The 19749-nt window shown below is 40.7% G+C and overlaps 2 protein-coding genes and 1 long non-coding RNA gene across 16 annotated transcripts in view; 2 read left to right on the top strand and 1 right to left on the bottom strand.

Annotated features, from left to right (window-relative positions):
- RORA (RAR related orphan receptor A) overlaps positions 1 to 8686 on the top strand; it is a 397725-nt gene extending 389039 nt beyond the window's left edge. For all 6 annotated transcript variants that reach the window (XM_068958202.1, XM_068958205.1, XM_068958207.1 and 3 more), the window contains 3 exons: positions 1379 to 1489; positions 2951 to 3063; positions 4468 to 8686. In XM_068958202.1, coding sequence (XP_068814303.1) covers positions 1379 to 1489; positions 2951 to 3063; positions 4468 to 4632 — 389 coding nt within the window. In that variant the 3' untranslated portion in view covers positions 4633 to 8686. The remainder of the gene's footprint in view (positions 1 to 1378; positions 1490 to 2950; positions 3064 to 4467) is intronic.
- A 772-nt stretch (positions 8687 to 9458) lies between these two features.
- LOC138068860 (uncharacterized) lies at positions 9459 to 14922 on the bottom strand. The gene is made up of 2 exons (XR_011143692.1): positions 14785 to 14922; positions 9459 to 10257 (listed from the first exon to the last, which is right to left on the bottom strand). It is a non-coding gene; the product is annotated as an uncharacterized lncRNA (long non-coding RNA).
- Positions 14923 to 15386: 464 nt separating this feature from the next.
- The window catches only part of ICE2 (interactor of little elongation complex ELL subunit 2), a 30618-nt gene continuing 26255 nt past the window's right edge, over positions 15387 to 19749 (top strand). For 3 of the 9 annotated variants that reach the window (XR_011143686.1, XM_068958190.1, XM_068958189.1), the window contains exons 1-3: positions 15484 to 15639; positions 16597 to 16701; positions 19410 to 19677. Coding sequence is in view for 5 of the 9 variants with exons in the window: in XM_068958190.1 (XP_068814291.1) it covers positions 15611 to 15639; positions 16597 to 16701; positions 19410 to 19677 (402 nt within the window). In the remaining 4 variants the exon portion in view is untranslated. Of the gene's footprint in view, positions 15640 to 15861; positions 16461 to 16596; positions 16702 to 19409; positions 19678 to 19749 lie in introns of those variants that run through there. The other 6 variants (XR_011143687.1, XR_011143685.1, XM_068958188.1 and 3 more) reach the window with 4 other exon arrangements.

The raw sequence follows: 19749 nt of genomic DNA, 5'->3' as shown, positions 1-19749 counted from the left end.
GATCTCAAGAGCTTGAATAGCTTAACTCCGTACACTAAAGGACTCCTGGTGTTGGAAATCAGCACTTCAGCACTTGCCTTTGGTCAGGGTAGAGCAGTGTGGATATACTTTTCAAGAATAGAAGCCCAGATTTCACATCCAATATAATGTTTTATATATCCTGTTGAATGAAAAGGCAGGTTTTAAGCTAATTTTGGATATACTGATGTTACTGCTTTGAAGATGTTGATTTTGTTTTAAATTGTTTAATAGTATTTAAAATGTAATTATTTGCAGGTAAGTTACTGTAAATAGTTTATAATATTTATATACTTTACTATACTTTATAATTTTGAGATTTTCTGTGTAGTTTTGCTTATTTTAGAAGGATGCATTTAGTTGTGTTTGGGATTTGGTATATAACCTGTTTTGGAGGGCAGTGAAAAATGGCAGTGACAATATGGCAGTGAAGAATGCTGTACGATTACCATAATACTGTCTGCCTTTTTAAAACATCATGGAATATGAAGTCTGAATGCAGACAATTTAGAGTGCAGTATCAGATGTGAGCTTCTACGCAGCTTCCAATGAAACATACTTTCATCTTTTTCCAACTAGACCTAGAAATTTAGGTTGGGTTGGGGGCTGAGATCTGCAGAGGCGAAGCCCTTTGGAGACACGTTGCAGTCCCCTCCAAAGCAGGGCTCTGCTTTTGCAAATTGTGAGAAGCATGTGTAGCAGCAGTAGCAGCCTCATTCACACCTGTGTGACCAAGAGACTGGACAAGAATACGAAAGACAACAGACTTCTTTATGCACATGAAAAGCTTGCAGACCTTGGCGTCTCCCTTTGCTCCCGCATGTACCTTGTGTGCCTCTCTCTCCCCTCCCTCTTCTGTGTGCTCAGTACTTTTAAAACCTGCACTTTACCAGTACGTATTTCAAGCACCCGGTCTCCAGTGAAAGGAGAAAGTTTCGTTTAGAACGACAACAAAGCTAAACCAACATTGAGTTTTCTAGCCAAGTCATATAAAGATCAAATCTACATAAAGCGTTTGGAAATTTGGGAAAAATCTAACCATACTTTATTAGTTCTGATTTTGGAAATGACTTGTTTTTTTTCCATATTTTCCCCAAAAGAACAGAATCTGGGAAAAACAGTGTGTAAAAAATCCAAAACTTTGGCTGTCAGGGTGTGGAAACTGGGGACTTGTGGGACTGGGGTAACAACCTCTACTATGAGTGAGATCTCACTGCCATTACTCAGCAATCCTTTAAGGAGAAAAGCATTCACCTGCAAAATAGTCTACATCCATTTTTCACTTCCATCAGAATAAATAAACTATTCTGTAGCTTTGAAGTAGTTTTAAACAACTCGGCATGTACCTTCTTTTTGGCAGGTTGTGAAGACTTCATTAGCTTTGTGTTTGAATTTGGAAAAAGTTTGTGTTCTATGCACCTGACAGAAGATGAGATAGCTTTGTTTTCTGCATTTGTTTTAATGTCTGCAGGTAAGAGATAAAAAGCATCGCTCTAGGTTTATTTGGTAGAGGTTATTTTTATTTTGAAGTCTTTTTCAACGATAATGCTAATATTATCAGTGCGAAATGCTGAGTGCCTCCTTCCTAATCAATATTTTTATTTTATTTTTATATATATATTACAGCTATGAATTTAAGAATAAATCTACTGAAATTGTAAATCTGAATCTAAGCCCATGTTTTCCCATTTTTCTCCTTGTTGAGGATACTGCTTCTTTGTAAAAGCTGAAATGCATGCGAGTGAGACCGCTGGGTCAATCTAAGGAAGACAGGCAGAAAGCAGCCACTGAATTTGTAGTCAACTTCCAACTGTGTGGGCTTGCAGCTGTAGCAGAGCATCTCAAGCACAATGCTACCCATACGATGAACGCTTCCAGTGGCAGCTCAGGTCTGTTAAGCAGGGTAGCCATTTTAGCATGCTACAAAGCGTGCTGAGGCAGTTGTGTAGCAGGCTAGCTTAGATATCTTCACATCGCCATCCTGGAACTGAATGCACTGGAAAGTACAGTGCAGGCATACAATACAAGTGGCTCCCAAGAGTCAGTCTGGGTCTAGTATATCCACTGATACAAAATAACTTAATAATATCAAACAGATGTGCACAGTACTCCAAGTTCTGGGAAGTCTTACTAGGTTGGGGGAAGCAAGGCGTCAGTGCAGAAAGTCAGTTTGCATCTGGCATACCGCTCAAGGAAATAGACACTCGTTCTAGATTGGAGCATAGCGGACACAGGAGTGGTGGTGGAAAGGTCTGTTAGCAGCAGTGGGTATAGTGGCCCCATCTGCAAGTGGGCTGATCAGATTCAGACTGGCTTCTCCGTTTGTCCATACAGCAGAGTTGACTGTATAATAAATACATCCCCATGCCCTTTGCCAGATCAGAAGTCTGTCAGCGCTGTGTCTTAGTATGTGCACCACAGAATTCCTCCGTTCTGCCCCATGGAGGATGTAGCTGGTAATGCTTCTTTTCTGCCAGGAGGACCACTTTTCTTCTTAACAGCTGAATATCTATCCACTTCTGATTTTTCTGTATGTCACCGTAGATCTTAGCAAGAGGATACACTCCAGCTAGTTGTTCATTATATAATCTTTCATTTTCTGACAAAAAGTTGCTAGCTTCCATTTTGTAAATAGTCTGAATTTTGTAAGTACCCTGAATTTTACAGAATCTTATCAGCAAATTATTAATATTATTCAGATATGCTGGACTCCTCTAATATGAGGGCTCTATAAAACTAATTTTAAATGCGAGCAATAAATGTATTCTAAAGCCTATTGCTTTTGAAATTCATTTCCTGTATAAGACTGTTGAAGTGGAAGGAAGGTTGCAACAGGAGAGATGAATCTGTAACAAATCTTAAGAATCTTATTTCCTGGTGCACTGTAATGGATGTATGCAGTACTAGAGGTGTTCACTCCATTTATATTTAGATCGTTCGTGGCTCCAGGAGAAGGTAAAAATTGAGAAACTCCAGCAGAAGATCCAGCTAGCACTTCAGCATGTCCTGCAGAAGAACCACCGAGAAGACGGAATTCTAACAAAGGTGAGGCTCGCCGAGCGCGCCGTGTCGCATGAGCGCTAAAGCGCGCTCTTTCGTATCAGCAATATCGTAATTACTGTGTAACAGCTTTTATGTAGTTAATTTACACTATATAATCCCAGAATTCTTTGTTCAAAGTCTGACTGCTTAGTTGAAATCATTTGCTAAAAATTAGGAGGGGTGAAAAGATGACGTAAAGACAAAAATGACAGTGGTCTGAAAAGAAGAATTTTAATCTTGAACTTCATGAAAAGCCATCGAGGTTTTTGTCCTGTTTTTCCTGCTGTGCAACATTTCTGCCACACAGGAATACTGTTTCAGTTCTATAGCATGCATGCCTTAATCCTCATGAAATATCTGCCTGCCTGACAGTTAAATTGAGATAACCTGCAATATCTAAGCTAACCATGGTTTTTAGCATTCTGTGAAAAGTTTCCCCCACAGCCTTTTTCTAAGCAGTTCTTCCAAGTATTGGTGGCCAGGGAAGAGAAAGGAGATACTGCGTACTAGTATGTTAATCTAAAGCATCTTCACCTAGGTTTTCAAAAATGTGAAGACGGTATGATGTTAAAAGAAAAACCACAGTGCAGGAAGGAGTGACACTTCCTTACAGATGTAGTTCCTTTTATACCTCTACATAGCTGGAAAGTTCATGCTTAGTTTTACATCACAGAAATTAATTACAATAGAAGCAAGATGGTACAGCCTAATGTAACAGGCCAGGCTTTTCCGATTGTCCTTATTTCAAATCCTAGCTCATATAATTCTTTTCCCAGCATGTACTTTGGATACCTTTGCTGGAAGAAGGAGGTTACTTCCATGTACTTAGATACAAATATGTAATCAGAAAGTTCAATGAGTATCTTAGTAGTGGTAGTATCTTAGAAATGCACATTTTTCAGATCTCTCTGTTCCTTTATGAAAATTTCACTTTTCTCCTTTATTTGGTATGAATGAAAATAGCACGATCTGTTGCATTGCCAGTTCCCTCCACAGTACTCACAGTGAGTTTAAAAGTAATCAGGAATGCTTTCTTTCAAAAAAATACCTAAATTGTATGAAAGAAGAGGCAGTCATGAAATAGTAATATATCAGTTTGGTGCTTGTGGTATTGCTTACCTGGCAGGCAAATGAAATGAAGAAATCTAATGATTCATATTCCTAGGATCTTAAAGAAGAGATTTTTTCACAAATAGCAGTAGTACATTACTTAATACCTTTTAAGTGGCTTCTTTTTTTTTTTTTTTTAATTACCAAACTTAGCCATTTCTAAGCATCTGAAATACCGTTGTTGAGGTAAACAACTGAAGTGAACTAGAAGTATTTGAGAGAGCTGTAATCCTAAAAGGAAGATTGGGAGGCCTAGTTTCATATATGACCATATGACTTCTGTTCGTTTTTTTGCAGTTAATATGCAAAGTGTCTACTTTAAGAGCACTGTGTGGACGACATACAGAAAAGCTTATGGCATTTAAAGCAATATACCCAGACATTGTACGACTTCATTTTCCTCCACTTTACAAGGAGTTGTTCACTTCAGAATTTGAGCCAGCGATGCAAATTGATGGGTAAATGTATCACCTAAGCACTTCTAGAATGTCTGAAGTACAAACATTAAAACAAAAGAAAGGAAAAGAAAAAAAAAAGAAAGAAAACCAAGACACTTTATATGGCCCTGCACAGACCTAGGGAGCCAACACACTGCACATCTCTTGGCGGTCGGGGTCAGGCGAAGGACGGGAAACAATGAAACAAAGTTGAACTTGTTTTTCTCATGCATATGATTTCCATTATGCCTACAAATATGGACCCTTTTTCTGTCTCAGCTTCTCAATCCTTGACCTCTGTTTACACAGACTGAGGGTACTAATGTCGGAAGGTTGTTTTCTCTCGTAGTTCACTGCCCAGACTTTTGACAGAACAATCAATTTGTTGATCAGAACAGAGAGTCCTGCTAGTAATCAGCGATTGGTGTGCATTGCAGAGAGTTCAGCATCAGTTTGCACAACTTGCTCATTGTTTCATGAAGGACGATTTTTTTTCACCTACCACTGTTTGCCAGTAGACAGAATGGCATGAAAAGGGTCCATAGCAATAGCAACAATAGCATTATAATATATTACAGGGTAAATGGGCATGAAGACTATATATAGCAAAAGAGATATTGTTTATATATTGTTTTAATTAATATAAAATGTAGTTACTGGTATAGCTTTTCTTGTTGAATTGATAAGGCACTTTCATTTTGCACCTTTTTCTTTAAATTAAATGCTAGCGTGTTCATTGTTGTGTTGCATGTGCACCAGAAATTCAAGTTTAACTGAAAAAGGTTTCGCAGGTACTGGTACAATGGGAGGTATTTATGCTGCTGTTTTCCATGTTACTTTTAAAGAGAGGCTGGTCATATCCTGAAATGGTTACACAGATTTTTTTTAAACAGTTTGGAAATAATGAAAATTTTCTAAATTAAAATTCACTTCTCAGTGGTTACTTTAAAAGGTACTTTTGTTTTCAAATCTTTCAAACCTGGATATTTAAAATGTCAAGCCTAAATCTGCGTTTAGGCACACAAATAAAAAGCCTCATTTTCAAAAGTGCTGAGCTTCCAGGGTCAAGGTTTAGCTAAGCAATCACAGATCCCTAACAGATAGAGACATACAGCATCCTTGAAAATCAGGCTGTTAATAAAGTATATTTCTCCCCACCGTAAGTCCAGGTTTGAAGTTACTGACTCAAGTCTGTATCTACAGTAAAAGTATGTGTGTATGACATGGATGTGGAAAATTAATTTTTATACATAATATTACATACTTTTATGCTCCGTATCGTAAACAATGCCTGCAGCCCCCAAACTCTGTCCTGTCCAAATCCACAGGAGGTTCGTCTTTGACTTCAGTGAGAACAGGTACTGACCCGTTTCCCAAAATCCAGCAGTTCAATTTAAGGTAGCTTAATAGAAAAGTCCATTGTTCTCCTTATTTTGGACAGCCGCACTTTATCAGATGAAGGTAGACTAACAAAGTAAAGGCGCGCTGATGCTATAACGCACTGTTTTGTATTATGAGGCCTGGAAATCATTAGTACCATAAACCTGCATTCTGTAGTTCTCCAGTTGTGATCCTCGCGTTGCATAAACAACCAAGAAGCAGGATCTTGCAACCTTTGTCAATACAAATCACCATTCCCTTGAGGAGGAAGGAGTACTGAACCTGGGTAAATTTGGCAAGCGTTAGAAGTTAAACCCAGTTCTGAAGGGAACAAATCCACAGGAAACAACATCAGAAAATAAACTGTGGCTGTTTGAGCCAGAGGTGCATAATTGGTTTGGGTGAGATGAGGATGTGTAGCAACCAGCTGCCTTGTAGGCCAATGCGAACAAAGTTTCTGATGAGGTACGTTAGAAAAAGGAAAGAACTTCGAAAAGAAAAAGAACAGACAGAATGTGCTCCCCTGCTTTAATTTCTAGGGATAAAGAGTCTCTGTCATATTCTGTAGTCATTGGAAAGTAATGAAGCGTATAGAAGCATACTGAAGTCTTTAAAAGAATTAGGCCAGTGGACTGTTATGCCAAAATAAAGTGTTTTTTGTGGTTTGGACACCTTTCATTTGGGGTCAAATTGAGCCATTTAGCCTGTGACACCTGTTGACGTTTTTATAACGTGCATCGTGAGGAAAGCTGATGGGTGGCACTGTGTCTTGGCTGGTATCGGCCGGCTGACGCGGTGTGAAAGCTGGGGGAGCCGCCCGGCGCCGCGCAGGCAGGGCACCCCAGGCAGCGCAGGCTGGAGGCGCCAGCGGGCTGCGGGCCGGGCCCCGGGGAAGCGGCCGCGTCCGGCCCGTCCTGCCTGCCCCCGCGAGCGGCGGCCCGCGGCCCGGGGCTCGCTCCCTCCGCTCTCACCGACCCGCTTCTCCGAGCACCATTGTTTACGCTATTGGAGTAACTGGCATGATATGGTACTTTTGTTCTAATATTGTACTCTTTATTTTAAAACAAGCTTTTTAACTAACAAATGTTTTCTGAATGTGACCAGCCTTAGGTGCTAGTCCTTTAAAGATCAACTAAACTTAATCTCAGTGTCAACTAATGAATATTGAAATAAGACTTTTTTAGAGTGAGACGCAACTCCTACTTCTGACGATAAGTAGATTAGCAGGCAAAATATTTTGGGATTAATTTTCAGTCATGTCCTCTTCTTATTTTTTCCCTGATGAGTATTAGTACTTTACCAGGCCTCCAGGTGCCAGTGGTTTTGTCTGGCATCTAGTTCACAGTATTTTCACCTTAAGTTCTGGAAAACACAAAATTCTGGAGCGGGTACTAATAAAATACATAACCATCAAGAGGTTCCAAGCAGGGTCTTAGCTGAAAGCCCTTTGTATGTGAAATGAGCTTGTGACATGGTCTTCCAGGCCGTGGGGCACCCAGCTGCTGTCATTTTCGTCAGCGGGAGCCGCTGCCTGCCAGCGGCTCGCTCGCCCCGGCTGGGCCGGCGCAGCCCCGCGCGGCTCTGCTCTCCTGCTCCCAGTTAGCGCCACTTGGCAGCAGGGCTTTAATTGTTACTGTTTTGCTCTTTGTGGAGAGGAGAACGGGGAACGCAGCCTGGCAAGCGTGCGGAAAAGACCTACCTTGCCGAGGAGGTTGTTACGAAAGGAATAACTGGGCGAGCGGCTGGCCGGAAGGGAGCCGCAGGAGCCCTGCGCCGCCGCCGCCGCGCAGACGGCCGGTAGACTGTTCTGTTTGGTATCAGTGGATATTCACACAAACGTTTTCATCATCTGCTCAGTTCACTACAAACAAAAATGGGAGAATAGCTGAAGATAACGGAATAATCTATTGCTTTTGAATGAGCTGTTCCTTAAAAACTGCAAAGAAATTTTCCTAGGCCGTTGCATCTGTCCACAGAGACGTTTTCTGGCTCTCTAGGAAAGAGTCGTACGCTGTCATGTAAACCGCCCTCAAGTACTTCAGCATCTCCAGCACTGTTCAGCTTTTTAAAAACTATGGGATTAGGTGGAATGGGAGGCTGTTTTTAAGTTTGGTTGTTCTTTATTAAGCTTATCTATCCTGGTATGGATACCAAGGTATCTGCGTGCGTGTGTGCGTGCGTGCGTGCGTGAGGGAGAGAGTACACTTGTGTGCGCCCGTGAATATATGCGTGGGTACGTGTGAGTGGCTGCTTCTAGGCTGTTAAGTGTCAGTGGAATAAAGAAAATGTATTCAAAATACTTAAGTCAAAAAATAGAAGGTGGAAAAAAGATTTATTCTATACAAAGCCTTGTCTGGACCACTTTAGAGAGACTTCTATTTTTTTAACCCTTCTATAAATATTTGATGGCACTTGAAATATTCCTGCAATAAAATGTGATTTGTGTAAACATTAAAAAAAAAAAAGATTTTGTAATGTGAAACAATGAAAGAAAGTAATGTAATTTTTCTAAAAAAACAAAAAAAAGAACGAACTTTGTATTATTTTCTTGATGGAATTTGTCTATTTGTCTTTGGAAAACTTTTTATTTCATTGAATGTGCCATAGTAGAGGTGTGTTTTTCTGTTTCTTTCTCTTTTTTTTTGTTTTTTACATTTTAGATTAAAGGAATAGCTGTGTTACGACATTCCAAAATGCAAGATGACATAGCAGTCATGATTAAAAGGATTGATTAGTAAGCTTCAATCATTGTTGCTTTTTTTGCACATGTTCTTCATTCCTCTACAGTGCAATATGTACATAGAGCACTTGCGGGTGTAACCTTGATCCCTCAGGGAAAAATACATATTTGTACAGGATTTTTCTTTTTTTTTTTTTGCCTTTTTTTTTTTTTTTGCTAAGGAATGTCGATTGAATCACTTGTCTGTTGTCAAGGGGCAGCCAGATAATAATCCTAAACCACTGTCACAAAACATTGATTGTTTAATCATTTTATGCCCTTTTATTATTTAAAAAGAAAAATAAAAGTTATTTTCTGACAGTTCTTTGTGCTGATTGGTGAAAAAAGGGTAAATAGATAAGCACCTTATGATTGACTTAACTGTGAATGACAATCCATCTTGCTATCAACAACAGCAGCCCTATCATTTTGGAGTTGGGGATAAGAGTCAGAAACTAATGTGCTCAGGGATCTTCTAAAACTCTTCAACAGGGTGGCCAGTACTACTGGTAGGACAAATTACTTTGTAAAAAAAAAAAAGTATTTCTTCCCCTTTCCCCTCCCCCCAGGCACAAGTGAACTGGATAGATTCCTTTTTTTTAACCTAATTGCTCTGTGTGTGCCTCATTCTGTTATTCAGTTTTTCAGTATATCTACTCACCGGTCTTTATTTTGTTCAAATCAAAGTACTCCAAACAGCTCAAAGGTTTTGCCATTATACTTCAGAAAATAATTGAATGCTGAGCCATTAATAGATCGTGACTGAAACTTAATTTTAATACCCTCTGGCTATTTTTATAATCATAGGACTATATTTTCAAGCTGAATTTCAGTATTTTGCAATAGAAGATGAGTTTTCAGTATTTAAATTATTGTTAAAGAAAACAAATCAGTTTATGATAGGTTATACAATATGAATGGAACAGCGATAATTAAGTCTTGGCAATAAAGTCACGTAGTAAGGAGCATAAATCTGTAGGAATAGAAGAACAAGAGTTCAGACGTTAGCTGTCGTTGTTGCATATGCTTCATGGTAAAGCAAAAATCCTAATTGGAAAGAAACCCTGAAGTACAACAATTACAGCGATTACAAGTGATCACAATAGTACCAAAACCCAGCAATGTCTACTAAGTCGCTAAGTGCCAAATTGGAGGATTCTGGAAGCCTACCGCAGCCGGTCTTGTTTGTGGCTTCCCATTCTTCTTAACATGCAAGTAGAAAAGTAAATAAGAACTACAGACAAAGCAAGCAAGAATCTGAGACGTTAGTTAGATCAGGCAGACAGTGACTTTCTCCATCAAACGTCATTTTTTTTGTCTTGAAAAAGCATCAGTTCTCCAATATCTTAGGTTACTGGGTTTTATTTTCGCTAGGTGTATGGCTTCCAGTTGTTCATTTCACGTAGCTAATAACTAAGGACATCTTTCTTAGCGTATTTCAAGCTAGACAGCCCAGTGTAGCTTGCAGTGGACTTCCAAGGTGGACAATTGCTTAGCAAGTATGAGCTCCTGATCACTCTGCATTCCGGCATCTTCATCAGAAGAAAATCCCTATGGCCGAGTCGCAATGGAAACAAAGTTACATTACAGCCTTTCCATATATCACTCAGACAGTCTGTTAATACGTGCAGTCCATAAGATATGTTTTAACCATGTAGTGGGGTGATGCAGACATTACAGGGTTTTTTTGGACTCTTAGAACTGGCATAGACCTTCCCCAGTCTGTATGTTATAAGCTGTGCAAACAATATGTGTTTTTTTTTTCTACAAATTCCTAAAGTCCCCAATGTAGATAAATTTATTAATATAGACTTCAGAAACAGCATTTAATAGCCAATATCCAAAAATAATAAGCAATTTGCTCTTGAGTATTCAGTATCTGAAATTCTACCTGTGCTAGCTGATTTAGACTGCACGGAGGAAATATCTGTATTTATTTTCCTTAGTTGAAGAAATGTAACTACTAGAATTAAATTTTTATTATTGATACTAATATTTATTATTTTAAAAGTTGCATTCCATGAACATGTTTGAGTATCAGCTTCGTATTGTCTGTTTGCTTAAGTTATTCCTGCCAGTAAATCATTTGGTGGAAATGAGGGCAAATGCATAAGGAAACCAAATACAACAGAAAAGTTTTAAAATCTGAATAAGTATTTATTAAAATAATTGCAGTATGTATGTGCTTTAATCCTAGTACTGTGATAATAGCAGCTGACTAAGTCCTGCTAAATCACTGGACTTGAGGGGAAAAATAGGTAACAATAGGTAACAAAATAGTCCAATTTTGGAACTTTATTCAGGTACTAAATAGAATTATAACATCAAAATAAAAGCTGTATTCTACCTTTTCCATATGTAACATTGTCTTTTATCTTGTTTTGCCTTTATCATTGGTAGAATATAGCAATAACACGTTATAGCAATAAGTAGGCTATCCAAATAAGAAATAAAACATGATAAAGGCTTCAGATCGATATTCCTAGGTTTAGTTCTTTTGCCATAATATTCACTTGTCTGTCTTCCCTCGTAATCTCATTACTTCTTGGAGCTGAGTGTCACAATCAAGCGGTTTAACTCGACATGTGACAACACACTTTTTTGTTAACACCTGCATGTTTTCAGTGTTCACATGTCCTTTGTGTATTTGTTTTCCTGTAAGTCAGTGTTTCTCAAGCCGTCTGAAGGCACGTTCCCTCTGGGCTCTCTGCCCTCCCAGGGCTCGCTGCGTTGGCGTTCGCTTAGTTTCTCCGGGGCAGGGAGCGAGAACCAGCTGTACCTACCGGCCGCATTTCCGAACTGAAGGAACTGAGCTGCTGCCAGCGTTCGGTAGCTCCGCGGCGCCTGCAGACGCAGACGCTGGCAGGCCACGACCCGCTGCTCCCGCCGTGGAGCTGCGCCCAGGCGCGAGGGTGGGCTCCCGGGGGGCGGTGCCGGCGTCCGCCGCCGGCCCGGGCGCCCCGCGGGGACGGGGCTGCTGCGGCTCCCGGAGAGCCAAGCTCCGCTTGCCTGACGCAGGGCTTTGATAGTCATCCTAGCCAAACGCTTCCGTAACTCTCGGAAGGGTTGTGACTTTCAGTTTGAGACACGCTACCCCACGTTGCCCCCATAAAGTCTTAGTGTAGATGCATAAACTTTACAGGAACTTGCAATCTGTAATGCTATCGTATCTAATGCAGAGAATTCATAAGCAATACAGTGAATTTTATTTCACAAAAAGGCATACGTACTGTACACCTTTCTAGACCCAAAACGTTCCTCATTTCTACATTGATTTAGAAGCAAGTTACGGAACAGTGGTGAATATTTGAAATATTAGGACATTAACTGGCTGCTTCTTTATATGTAACTGTATTGTCTGCCTGCTCCTTTTCTGGAGATGTGTTTTTGTATTGGATGTTTGGGCCAATGGGAGGCTTCAAGCTACAATGTATTTTCCCAGTTTAAATATATTTAACACATGACAAACCCCAGACAAGGCTTTTTAAAATGTATAAAGAACTGCAGTGTTAGGTGGTTTATTTGCAAACTGTTTTCAATGTTGTCCATTTTTATGGCACCTTTAACAATATTCTTGTTTCCAAAGTACAAAAAAGGTTAAAAATACTCTAGCCATAACTGAATGTCAAGCAATAAAAACAAATGACTTTTTGTGCATAGATTTAAAAGAAATACAAGTTTTAGACATCTGCATGTAAATGCAATCTCTTGTTTACTGCTTTCTTAAACTTGAGCAACTGATTCCTTATTTTACTACTAATTTAAGGACTTGTAATGGCCTGTAAACATTTTATCTTGCTCTATTCTTTCAACTCTAACTTCGTCTCGGCTTTGGAGTCATAATATTTAATGTTGTTCTGCTCACCTCTATACAGTTAGCTTTTTGCTTTCATTCTGTATAGATAAAAGTTATACTATAAACAGCCTACACAGTGCAAATATTTATCTGTTTATCAAATACCACATTATGCTGTATAATATCTGTTTTACTATATAATCTATTTTAGACATAGCTGTTTAGAACTAGAGTGTGCTATTTTTGTGTTTTTCTGATGTGTGGTGCTAGGTAAGTTACTTTTGTGAACAAAAGCAAACAAACCCCTTTTATTCCTAGACAATACCACCTTTGGGTCTTGTTAATTTCACTGAGTACAACTATATATAAATATATATATATTTGTGTGTATATATATATATATACACCTACATATGCCCAACAAGTACCTGTATCAGAGTACAAGATTTGGGACATGGTTTTCTCTTTAAATGCATAGTGTCATTATATAAATTATTCTATAGTATATTTAATAAGGAGCAAATTACTTCACCAGTACAGATACTTGATATCAAATGTAGAATTTTTTTTCTACATTATTGAATTTATTAATTATTAACATTATTAAAAAATGTTCTGTCCAGATTGTTATCCTTTGGGTTACTAAAACTATCAGTCTGTATTGTGTCAGAAAAAAAAGAAAAGTGTCTAATCTACCGGTACAAAGTATTTACAATATGCTGTCTATCTGAAAGGGAGGTCGTTATCTGGCTGGTAGGGAGAGCTCTATCCTGTCGTTGCATCTGATATTTATAGCTGTCATTCTGCTGGGTGCCTTCCTCCCTCTTCACTTTAAATAGGATGTGTACACACGCGAACTGCGGATGTTACTAGGCCATGCCTACACACTTCAGTTACTGTAAATAGGAATTTTCTGTAAATCTTCCATGCTAAATCGATGGCTAAATTCAGTCCTTGGATATGCTTTATAAACCATGCATACATATCTAAGGACAGCCATTAGCAACTAAAGCTAATTAAGAAGTGGAATTTGCAACATTTTGTCAGGTCTGGGGGTTTTGTTTTTATTTTTCATGTATACCTTAATTTACGTAGTCATGTACCCTTAAAAGTATTCCTATCCCCTCTTCCTTTCATTCTAGATATTGTTTTCCTTTTACTTCTTAAAAACTGATGGATATCAAATATCTAACTAAGGAGGTAATTAACCTTTTAAATATTTATTAGAATTTTTCTGTAATATTACTGAATTTATAAGATCTTTAGCAAAGATTTTTGAGCAATTTATTAAATACAATGTTTCTGTTTACTGCACTTTTTGATAATAGAAGGTAGTGAATTTTAAAGCCATGGTTCTTGGCTTCCATGCACTGCTTTTATACCCTCAATCCAAGGAATATATATATATAAATAATTTTTTTAAAGCAGCAAACATACCGTTGTCCTAAAAACAAATACAAACGTTACTGCACCATGGGTATATTTTCATAAGTAGAATGTTTAATTGCAAACACTATCAGGATAGTTAAAAAAAAAAAAAACCTCTTGAAGCTACAATCTTATTTAAATATAAGCCATGACAATTTAATTTTCCCCTTTTGATTTAAGTCACTTTTTGATACTCTCCAGAAAAAAAAAAAAAGAGGAGTCACTATTGAATTTGTATGTATTAACTTATACATGATGCTAGGAACACGTTCTCCCTCTTGTTTTAAGTTTAATAGTTTGATCTATTTATGCAAAACTATTTAGTTAACGTATTCTCCCTGTTGACTTAATGTTCAACGTAAAGAGACCAGAATAAACGATTACAAATATATGTTGGTTTGAGGATTAAGCACATAAACTTCAAAAACCTCGTTGAGTGATATACTCAGATTTCTGTAAATATGCGCAACTTTAAATGAAATTATACTGTACATGTAAATATATGCTGTCTGTTATGTGTACAGTATGTATAAATTCCTTTTCTAGCCACAATAAAACGTAAGCCATCAAGAGGAATACTAAAGTGGTATTGTACTAAACCTTTGCTAATGATCTTTACCCAATCACTTAACCTTTCACTTTCACGGATCTTCTTTCCAACTCACTCTTGCAATAGCCTGCTTATATTCAAGTTTGTTATTTTACTCAGTCCCGAAAAAAGTATTTTGATCCATTTTGTAAATACAACTGTAAAAATAAGAGATTTAATGTTGTCTTTTAAATACTCCAATTTTCATTCTAATATGAATGTTGTTATATTGTACTTAGAAACTGTACCTTTAATATTACATTACCTTTTAAGTGCATTGAACACATCGATTTTAGATGTGCTTTATGTACTGTTATCCTGTAATAAAACTTCAGCTTCTAATGGAAAAAAAAAAACCCCACAGTCTTAATCTTCTTTTGTCACTGGCATCGTTTGTTTGTCGGAGCCGCCGCTGGAATGAGGTTTAGCGCAGGTGCCGTTACGGAACGGGGCTCCGCCGCCGGCCGGCAGCGCGGCCCGCAGGGGAGCGGGGCGGCCCCGGGCCGGGCTCGGGCTCGGGCCGCCCCTCGGGCGGGAACCGGCTGCGCGCGGGGCCGGCGGCGGGCGACGCCGAAGCCGGCGCTGGCGGCCCGCTTGGAAGCGCCGCCTCGGGAAGCGACTTTCAGGGATAAAGTCTACCAAAAAAAAGGGGGGGGGGGGGCAGGTGCGGGAGCGGCGGCTCTGCCCGGGCTGCAGCGCTACGTCCTGCCGCCTGTCCCGCGCCACAGGCAGCCCGCCTTTAACTGCCGCCTCCTCACGGGGCGACGCCTGCCCGCTCCGCCCGCCCGTTTGGACGCGGCGGCAGCAGACGCCACAGGGCCGGGCCGGGCCCCGCCCCGCGGCCCAGGCGGACGCGCTGCCCCCGCCGGCCGGCCGGGCACTCGCCCTCACCGCCGCCACGAGATGGCCGCCCGCGGCCGCGTCAGCGGCAGCTCGAGGCCGCGCTCTGATTGGCCGGCTCAGAACACCTGACCGAGAACGCCGCGCTGATTGGCCACTGCCGTGAGGGCAGCCGAGACTGGCAGCCGCCACGCAGAAAAGGCGGGCAGCCGGCAGCTGTGTTTTCCCTGAGAGGAAAAACGGCGGCCAAGATGGCGGCCAAAGGGCAGCTGCTGAGCTGGTGAGTGCGCTGCGCCGGGCCGCGCCTCGTCTCTTCTTCCCCCCTCCCCACCCCAAACTCGGCGGGGCGCGTCCGGGGAGCGCAGCGGGCCGCGGAGGTGCACCTCGCTCCCGCCCCGACGCGCCGCTGCGGCGTGCGCATGTGCCAGGCGGGAGGGCGGGGGCGGCTCTGGGTCCTCGTGCCCGCCCGTGGCTGCGGGGGGCGGGAAGAGGGCGCCATTTTGGGCCATTGGGCGGGAGCGGGGTGACGCCGGGCCGCCGCCCGGGTGCACCGAGCGGCGCCTGCCCCACGCGCGGGCCGTGGGGCTGCTGGGAACACGCGGATAGGGAAAGTCCCACGAGGGATAACTCATTTTTAAGCCTGGAGAGGCGAATTATGTGTCAGTTGGTTAATTTTTGAGAAAGGCAGGAATAAATCTTCCCTCGTGCCTTGGGACGCGCTTTGGAAGATGTGTGTGGAGCCGAGCCCGAGGACGGGCAGGGCTGCGTCACAGCGGCGGTGGGTTTGTCGTTCATTTTTTAAAGCCACTTAGAAGGCACGACATCCTTGGGGCTGTATGGAAGACGGAGTCCCTTTTCTGAAAAGTTAAAAAAGGGCACTGCTGTAGTTTTTTCAAATTTCTGGCAAGTTCAACCTGAAGTTTGGTTTCGACCAAGCCCCGTCTTCTGGAAGTGTGTAGCACCATCAGAGTTTTCTCTAGCCCCATGTAGATTTTATACCTATCTGCTAATGAGAGCTTCCCTTTTGGACTGTGAAGAACATGTTTATTTTGCTATTGAAGACCAATAAATAAGGGGTTAGGCAGTATTTATGTAACATAGGTAAGAAAGGAATGTGTAAACACTGTGTAGATAGCCTCTGATTTCTGATGTGTAATTCTATTTCTCGGGGTCAAAATTTGGCCTTTAATTCATTGTGTATTGCAATGTTCTTGCTTTGTTTCATTTTTCTTATTAGGGACATTTCACCAAAAAATGGTACTGAGGTGTTTTTCTCACGAGAAACTTATGAAAAATACTCACTGGCTCCAAGCTTCTCTGAGCTATGGACTTTGTCAAACAGGTATCTGCTATTACATTATACTTTTATGCTGTTGGTTGTCATCCTTTTGATGCAGTCTCTTACTTGTTTTGGGTTTGGTTTCCTTTCAGTTTATGGAGGGAAAATCGCACGTTATCCAGTGCATGGAGATTGGTTACTGACCTGGTGGCCTGCCGGTCAGTCTGCGTCTCCCCGTTCCTTCATGAGACCACAGGAGACCTTGGGTTGGGGCCTCTGGTCTTCTGCGTCTTTTGAGTAGGGGTTGGATTTTGGGGTGGATCTCTGTCTCTGGCTGTCTCTCTCTCTTCTTTTCTTTCTTTCTTTTTTTTAAACTTTTTGCATACCAAAGAGAGAAAAAGTTTGACAAACGCTCTTGGCTAGCCACGTTAATGATTCTGTAACCCATGAACGAGACCCAACTCTTGTTGGAAATCCGTGTCTTGCTGTCTGTCTCTGTCTTACCTGGCCTTGTAGAAGGCTGCCAATACTGTCTGCATCAAAATCCTTTTTACTCATACCCTTGGGAAGTAGCTGACGCTATTTATATAGACCCAACCTGTGTTAGCTACAGTGGAGACATGATTAATTCCCTTACTGGTGAGTAAACGATATAAGTCACTACCTGAAGAGTGGGCAATGAAATGCTGTAGACAAAAATGATTTTAGTATAGTTAGTATTGGTGGCACGCTTTTGGTATCTTACTTTCTTAATGTCTGGAATATAGAATCAACATGTGTTTGGCATAGTAAGAAGGTATAGTTCAGAAAGTGGAATATTGTTTTTAGGCCGTTCCTTTTTTTAAGAAGTCGTTAAGCTAGTAGAGAGGTACAGCTAGCGAGCTGCTTCTGGTGGACCAGCAATCACGGGATTGAAGAATGGGGATGGAGACCAAGCTAGCAACTGTATCTTAAGTGGAGGAGTGTATGCAGAAATAATTTGCTGCAAAGGGGAATTACTCTGTTTTTCTGAACTAACACTGAGAATGTGATTTTTTAGGGAGGACAGTTGTCCAAATCACATGACTCTGCCAATCCCACGTCTTTAGCTGGAGAAAAGGATTAAAGTCATTTTCCTGGCTCGTTTCTCTGAGTAACTTTCCTTGAAGAGGCGGAGACCCACAATCTGCACAGATTGTTACGGGCACACTGGCTGTTCCTGTGGGATTCTTCCTTTAGATATGTAAAACAGAGGGTTTCTAGACTGCGTAACTGCAGTGAGGAGTGCGGTTGTGTTTAGTCGCATATGACAAAAGCGAATTCATAGTCAGAGGTGGGGTTGCAATGAGAATAAGTTACAAAATGCTGGAATTGGGTTGACTGGCCATAGTCAGAGGAAGAGAAATGGAACCTGTTGGGGCAAATATGAAAGTAAAAGCTGCAGGAAGTTTGTCAATTTGTATATTGGGATTTCTGAAAAATATTTACTAAAGTGAATGTTGTCTCAGCATAGAAGCTGTGAAGGCAGGTTGCTGATGAAATGAAGGAGAAAAATTTAAGCCGTCAGCTCAGATAAAGGATGATGCTGTAAATATGGGCAGAAAAGCTCTGTCAGATTATTTTGGTTTGCACCCTGATGAAGGTTGTGACAGCACTGCATACTGGAATGATCTTGATGTGCTGCCATTTCATTCCGTGCTGAATATAGCCAATTTAAGCTGCTAGAATTTCTTGACGTTCCTACATTGGCATATCTGAGTCAGCATCTTGTCGCTGCTGCAGCTTAATTAAATTTGCCAGTTTGTGCCACAAGGATGGACACATTCTCATATTCAGAGAGACAGCTGTGAAGTATTGTTAAGAACTGTGAACGTGATACTGTTGGGTTTGAATAACACTTGAGATGTTTTCTGCTGCTGAAATCGCATCTTAAAAATGTTTTTTTTCCAAAATCAGCAGTTAATGGTCATTTTGTTAACCTTAAATATTTTCCCTTTTAAGACCAGTTGTTTTATATAGAGAAAGGCTAGGCTGGCTTTCACATGCTGGAGTTATTTTAAGAATCGGATTATAATGTGACTTCTTTGTTGTTGTTAGGGCTGCTACCTGCCCCTGCCTTAGCCCAGCATTAGTTCAGGAACTGGTTTTGGCATTGTTTAGGATTGAAAATGGAACTCTGAGTTGTGTACTCTCTTCTTAGGAAAAATCTTCACGAAAATCTGAACTTATATTGTAACGATTGAGTAATTTTAATTTACTACTTTTACAGTGAAAGAAAGGCTTTCTAGTTAAGGGGTTATTATTTACTATCATAACTTTGTTTGGAAAGTTAGACCTTTCTAAGTACAAATTGCTTCTGAATCCAAACCCTCTATGGTCAATAAGGAGGGTGTTTCCAAAGCAAAGAATTTGAGTTTCATGTTTGGCTTGTCACCTCAATACTCAGTGCGCAGACTATTACATGCGCTTATATGCGCTACTCTGTTTAACAAAAAAAAAAGTCTTCTAATGAAGTTCGGTAGTAGTCCTCCCCCTGACACACACACACCCCCTTGAAATCAGTGGCAAACCTGCTGTTGGCACTAAGGTTTAGCATCATTGTTTAGATAAAGTTTCAGAATATGAAAATTCCGACGATATAGGGTTAGGGTTGGAAAAATACTACCCCCCTTACAGTGCGTTTTGCTGGATTTGAAGTTGAAGTGCTTGCATGAGCGCCGTTATTAATTCTGACAACTATTCATCCTTATGTGAAAAGTGTAAGTTCTTCTCGTTTATTACTTTTCTTTCAGACAGGCAAAGAAAAGCGTAAAGGTGTTGGCAAACACTTCAGAAGACAAGCAGACTTGTAACGTGCAGGCTGCAGATCCAGTTGAGGTGAAGGCTAAAACTGCAAGTGATGATCAACCTTTTCCAGAACCTAGACTCCCCTATCCGTTTACCTCTTGTCTGAGTGGGAAGGAGCAAAAGACATATTTATATCTGATGACTAAATACTCTAGAAAACCAAACCATTTCCAAGTTAATGCAGCAAGTCAAAGAGAGCTATTCACATATATGGTAAGAGTTATATGTGCATGTATATGCACACAAACATCACAGAAAAGAATTACACTTTGTTGTTGTTGTTGC

Source organism: Struthio camelus, chromosome 12, assembly GCF_040807025.1.
Source record: "Struthio camelus isolate bStrCam1 chromosome 12, bStrCam1.hap1, whole genome shotgun sequence".
Taxonomy (NCBI): Eukaryota; Metazoa; Chordata; class Aves; order Struthioniformes; family Struthionidae; genus Struthio; species Struthio camelus.
This window is presented reverse-complemented; position numbering and strand designations above follow the sequence as displayed.